The sequence below is a fragment of the Bidens hawaiensis genome, unplaced genomic scaffold (assembly GCF_021521415.1).
Source record: "Bidens hawaiensis isolate Kalapana, Puna unplaced genomic scaffold, B.hawaiensis_p1.1 tig00021582_1, whole genome shotgun sequence".
NCBI classification, from domain to species: Eukaryota; Viridiplantae; Streptophyta; class Magnoliopsida; order Asterales; family Asteraceae; genus Bidens; species Bidens hawaiensis.
Window position 1 is genome coordinate 121,867 of NW_027493360.1, and position 6,279 is coordinate 128,145.

General features: G+C 36.6%; 1 protein-coding gene across 1 annotated transcript; it reads left to right on the forward strand.

The window, feature by feature from the left end:
• The first annotated feature begins 390 nt into the window (after nucleotides 1-390).
• On the forward strand, nucleotides 391-4,933 carry LOC143563901 (serine/threonine-protein kinase BSK5-like). The gene is made up of 10 exons (XM_077051334.1): nucleotides 391-1,408; nucleotides 1,797-2,023; nucleotides 2,279-2,414; nucleotides 2,484-2,617; nucleotides 3,090-3,195; nucleotides 3,283-3,368; nucleotides 3,724-3,933; nucleotides 4,130-4,237; nucleotides 4,354-4,467; nucleotides 4,634-4,933. Exons 1-10 carry the CDS (start codon nucleotides 391-393, stop codon nucleotides 4,931-4,933), a joined length of 2,439 nt encoding a protein of 812 aa, XP_076907449.1.
• The last annotated feature ends 1,346 nt before the right edge of the window (nucleotides 4,934-6,279 follow it).

Consider the following 6,279-nt stretch of genomic DNA (forward strand, 5'->3'; position numbering starts at 1 on the left):
ATGTGAAGCTATCAATATATATATACATCCGTGAGCTTGATAAAGACTGTAGGAGTGAAGATCATGCTGGTAGCTGCCAACGGAAACAACTCATATAACTGACATTTGAAATTTAGGTGCTAGACAGACTGACTGACAGAGGTGCTTTTTAAAGTTCAAGTTGACATTCGACATTCTGATGTTGATGCCAAACTATTAAATTTGCCCGATTCGACCCGTATTTATTCTTGTCAACCTTGTTTTTGACCCTAACCAAAGTAATCATGTTGTGATCTGTTTTGACCTGAATCCGTACCTGTTCTGACCCATCTCAACCCCAATACAAAAAAAAAAAAAAAAAAACAATTTAGCCTGTTTTTCTACTTTTTGCCGAGATTCATAATTCTAAAAATGTCATCATTGCCTTACGCACAGGCATGTCACCTGTTTTCATTTGATGAGATCAAATCAGCCACCCAAAATTTTAGTGAGAACTTGGTCATAGGGGAGGGTGGGTTTGGTAAGGTGTATAAAGCTACCGTCTCTTGTGAAAATGGGGAAGCTTTTATTGTTGCCGTCAAGCGATTGAATCGCAGTTCTAACCAAGGAGCAACTGAATTTTGGGCTGAAATAAAGATGCTTACCAAGTTAAGGCATTGTAATCTTGTCTCTCTCATTGGATATTGTAATGATAACTCGGAGATGATCCTTATCTATGACTATATATCAAATGGAAGTCTTTATCATCATTTGCACATATATGGGACCAATTTGAGTTGGCTACAACGACTAAAGATAAGCATAGGCGCTGCGAGAGGATTAGAATACCTTCACACAGGAGCACACACTCGACATGGAATCATCCATCGTGATGTTAAAAGTTTCAATATTCTGTTGGATGGCGTGTATGATGCTAAGGTATCGGATTTTGGTTTATCCAAACTTTGTCCAACAAACGAATCCAATACCCAGGTCAGTGCAGATGGTAACGGCACGCTTGGCTATATTGATCCAGAGTATTTTTTGACTTATCAGTTGACAATTAAATCAGATGTGTTTGCCTTTGGGGTGGTATTATTCGAATTGTTGTGTGGGAGGGTGGCGCTGGATAATAATCTTGTCACGGATAAGCGCCTTTTGTCTCAGTGGGCCAATAAAGCTATTAAGAAATCGAAAGTGCATAGTATCATTGATCGTAAGATCAAGAGTCAAATCTCTCCAAAGTGTTTGACGGAATTTGTACATATTGCACATCGTTGTGTGAATCATAAGTCAAAGAAACGGCCAAATATGGCAGAGACTGTGGCTGCTCTTCAGCGTTCTCTGACCTTACAAAATGAATTCGACAACCCCGTAAAGCCAGACTCAAGGATATTGGCATTTGCTAAAAAATTGAAATGGCCATTTATCACACATGAAGTCAACTCTGGTACATGCAAATACTCTTTTGTACTTTATTTCATGAGTTTTTTTTAACTTCATCATTTCCCCCTTAATAGCTTAAATGATAGAAAGCCCTGAACAATAATACCTTCGAGCACAGTTTATAATAAAATGGGGGTAATAAGTTTCTAGACAAGACTTAAAACACAACTTGACATGAAAATAATCATGTAATGGGTTGTCATGTCTAACCTGTTTAACAAAAAAGCTTTTTTCGTCTCACTAGTTGATATTTTACTTACATTTTCTTCCAAATCACAAGAACATTTTTTACTTGGGTTTATGTGAACTCAAATCTTGTATGTATTTATCAGACCATCATCAATGTTTGTTTATGTATAAATTTATTTATTTTCATATATGTATTCTTCCAGAGAACGGTGGTGGGGAAAGTGATACACTAAATCTTCCAGCTTTCAAAGAGTACACATTAGATCAACTTAGAGATGCAACTGCTGGGTTTTCTGTGGAGAATATCGTATCTGGGCATGATAAAGAGGCGCCAAATGTTGTATATAAAGGAAAACTTGAAGACCATGATCGCTTGATTGCGGTTAAGCGATTTAGCACATCAGCTTGGCCAGATGCTCGCCAGTTCTTGGTACTTCATATAATACCCATCTGTCTATCTGAATTTGTTTTATGCGAAACATTGATTCTTGATTAATTGGTAATTTTAAAACTTTACACTCTTTCCTATCATCTGTTTTACCTCAAGAACATGTTATACAGTTTTCTACCAGTGATGGTTTGTTTGGCCAGTGGTCGGCACGTGATAGCCCAGCCCACTTTTATGGTTTTTGTCGATTTGGGTGGTTAATCTTCATGCTTAATTGTGTGTTAATTGTGTTTTTAGGATGAAGCAAAAGCTGTTGGACAGCTTAGAAGTGAAAGATTAGCCAATTTATTGGGATGTTGTTTTGAAGGAAATAGCAGATTCTTGGTTGAAGAGTATATGCCTCATGAATCTTTAACCAAACATCTACTTCATTGTGAGTTATTTAATTTTCACACAGATGTTCAATATTTGTAATAAACTTATTATATTTAACTTAATTTAGGGGAAGGCCAACCATTAATATGGGCCATGCGTTTTCAAGTAGCCCTGTTTTTGGCACAAGCATTAGACTACTGCAGCAGCAAAGGACGTCCTCTGTACCACTACCTTAATCTTAACAGAATCTTGTTTGATCTGGTAACTACACATTATAGCAGGATTAGGGACTAGTCAAGTTGACTCGTCTGGCTCTTTCTATGACCTAATTATTTCAAAGTATTTATTATGCCAATCACGATTACAAAAAACAGTATCGTTAGAAACAATAATCAAAATCTATGAATAACAAAATTTTAAGGCATGGTGCATGAAATATAGACTTCGGGCCACTTTAAACATCTTTGACTTGTTCTCTTTTTCCTTAACTTTTTTATAAACTAGTAAAATTTACAAATTACAAGTACTGAAGTACATCGGTTGTAATTTCCAACATATTACAATTTAAAACAAATGCACCCAATAAAATCTTACTCATAGCTAGCTATTTGTAAAATTGTAATGTATGGTAATCCTGAAGATAGAGAGTCTGCTCTCTTTATTACAATTACAACTTTCTAATTTGTTTTCATGTTCTATCATGCCCTTTGTTCTTTTTTACTGTATCCGGCAGGAATACACTCCAAGGCTCTCATGTTTTGGCCTAATTAATTATAGGCAAGATGGAAAAATCTATAAGGATAACTATGATTTCATCCCTCTAGAATATTCTGGAACAGGTATAACCAATGGTGATAGCAAGACTAAGTAATCTAATGACATTTTGTAGGTGGAGTTTAACTTATGTTAATTTTCTTGTTTGGCAGGTACAGCGACAGCAGAAGGTGTGATCTACAGCTTTGGTACCATATTACTTAATCTTCTGAGAGGAGACCATATTCACCCGTCAGATGTTAGTTCATTCGTGTTTAATTTGCGTTTTAGAACCTGTATATCAACCATTTGTAAATATTTTTGTAAACAAATTCTGTTTTTAAAGGTGTAATAATCAGTTTTGAGTTTTAGACAGTCAAGTTCATAACAAATAATTATGTAAAGATGATGTTTACTTCTTTTATGGAATTTATATTTCAATTTTACAAATAATAATTTTTGGTAATCTTATTTACACGTTTCTCAAATAATTTCACAGTTTGCAGATGATCCAAATATCAAAATGCACATTCAAACACCCCCCCCCCCCCTAAAGTTATGAATAGATGCACAGAAACTAATCCATGAATTCTTAAAATACTTTATATTTACAGGCACTTCGTCTAATGAAAGGGAAGAGTTTTCAGATCGATTCATGTTTAGGGAGATGTTTCATTAATGATGACGAAGCAACCGAATTATTAAGAATTGCGTTACGTTGTGTGCAACCTGAACCCAAAGAGAGGCCCAATTTTAAATCTATCGTGGTTGCAATTACTGCTATTCAGAAACAAACAAATGTAAGTGCACGTACTGGAAAAAAGGTATTAAGTTATGATGTTACTATTACTAACACAAATAACAATCTGTGAACGTTATTAGAACCGGTTTCTTGTCTAACTTAGTAGGGAACTGTTAGAAGGCATTAGGATTAGGGTTTTGTATCTGTCTATCTATGCTATTGTAGATTGTAACTTACCATCAGTTAATCTCAATAAAACATCTCTTTTACATTTGCAGAAATGTCCGTCACCACTTGGAGATGCTTGCTCAAAAATGGATTTAACTGCCATACATAAGATACTGAATAACATTGGATATAGTGGCGATGAACTGGTTACGGATGAGGTATTATTTCAAACAAACCTGAAATAGTTTATACAACAGTATTAATACATGTTTGCATTGATCTGATAATCTCCTAAATGTACCTGGGATTGTTTTCTGTTCGCTTATATTTGTAGCTTTCGTCTCAAATGTTGACTAGAGAGGTAGAAGATGCATTAAACATTAAAGCGAACGGGGACAAAGCTTTTCAAGCCAATGATTTCACTGTCGCTATACAATGTTACACAAGCGTGAGTACTATAATCTCAGCTATAAAAGAATCTTCATGATTTCTAAACTCGTGAATTGAATCAAGTGTTAGGAACTCACCCCATGTGTTATAAAACTTCTTCCATCATTTACTCAAAAGGATTAGATTATAATATAATTTCAGTAATCATACATTGAATTTTACAGTTAATCAAGAACGAGACAGCCAGAATAGCGAGTTCCACAAGCTTCTTTCGTATAGTGACGCAAACCATGTATGTAAGACGTTGTTACAGTTACGTGATGATAAGCAAGGCACAAGAAGCTTTAGAAGATGCGAGGCAAGCTGAGCTGATGCATCCCGGATGGTCAACTGCACTTTATCTTAAGGCAGTGGCTTTATTTTGCTTAGGAATGGGCAAAGATGCTGATGCAGTGTTTAAAATGGCTCGTTTTAGAGAGAATCCCTATTCGCATCGCTGTGCTTTCCAGGCGGGGCCAAGTTGAGCCCCTGAAAGTTGAAAGAACACGAATATGCATCCCTGTGGTTTATGAATTATTCGGTTTGAGTCCCTCTCTCCATATCCGCCAACACCACACGATTCAAACAATCCATTTCTATTTCTCCAAATAATATGTTCGAAAATAAAGCAACATAATCAATCAATCAGCTTGGCGGAGCTGGATAAATTTCCAACAAAGATGGCATTAAGCAAAAGAACGCATCGGTTGCGTACTGCTTTTGCGTGTTGTGTAACGCTCGTTATAAGTCTGCTGATTACATTTTTACCAGATGACCATTGGCTGCGAAGGTGTTGGACCCTATGATCTCTTGGTGTAAGATTCCTTTTTTCTTTGCCTTCTCGGTTAGAGACTTGTTAGAATTACATCTTAATGTGGGGGTTGGGTCTCATGAAAAGGAAGTTATCCATGGTGTCTTTATCATCGTGTGGCAGAGGATTTGGAAGCCTGCGTACGACAGACTTTTTGAAGGCAAGGAGGTGAAGATAAAAGACATTACTTGTGATATTAAATCCTTGAGTTACTTTTGGTGTAAGTTGATAAAATGGTCTAGTTTGTGTAACTTTAATTTGATGTAAGTTGTTGGTTGTTGTTCTGTGCCCTCTGGGTTGTGGACAGGGTCTGTTTAGCCTTGTTTATAAAGTTCACAGTTCAAAAAAAAAGCTTGGTAATAATCGAAATTAACACGATTTATAAACAATGAATCAACGTACCAAACAAGAAGCGATTTCAGTGGGTTTGGACTAGAACGAAATAATTGGTGTGGCCGTGTGGGTAGTCATTGTTTTGAATGTACAACAGTGATTGTGATAGAGAATATCACAGTTGGAAAACGAGGGAGATATCGACACACAGAGAGGGAGCTGGTGACAGCGGCAGCACAACTGAACCACAACCGAAAAACAATTTGTATATGTTTTTTGTCTCGATCAAACCAAGATCCAAACAATTGATTTATTTTAATTTCATGGAATATAACTAAAAAATCATAGCACAAAAGCCAATGGTGGCTTGGTCATCCCCAAATTTGCCGGTGCCTCGTTCCAAAGCACCAAACATATATTCTTGTTGGCAGTCTGTGAACAAGAGGGTGTTGGTGGTGTTGGCCTAAATGAAGAGGATATGGAATTGTTGGTGACGACGGTGGTGGATGGTTGCAGGTGGTGTGATGGTTGTAGGTGGAGGTGATGGTTATTTCAAGGATAAAATTAATATAGGGTGAAAATACCATATTGTTCCTCAAGTTAACAGTGACGGTGTTAGTTGACGAATGGACTCAAACAGACGCGCTTTGAAACCACATGGGCTCATACGTGATACGTGTCATTTTA

Bases quoted from the DNA above. Each gene is read 5' to 3' on its own strand.
- LOC143563901 (XM_077051334.1), top strand. From the start codon at position 391: ATGTCATCATTGCCTTACGCACAGGCATGTCACCTGTTTTCATTTGAT. The intron at 2,415-2,483 runs GTGAGTTATTTA...AACTTAATTTAG, and splicing joins AACCAAACATCTACTTCATT to GGGAAGGCCAACCATTAATA. The intron at 3,196-3,282 runs GTATAACCAATG...CTTGTTTGGCAG, and splicing joins TCTAGAATATTCTGGAACAG to GTACAGCGACAGCAGAAGGT.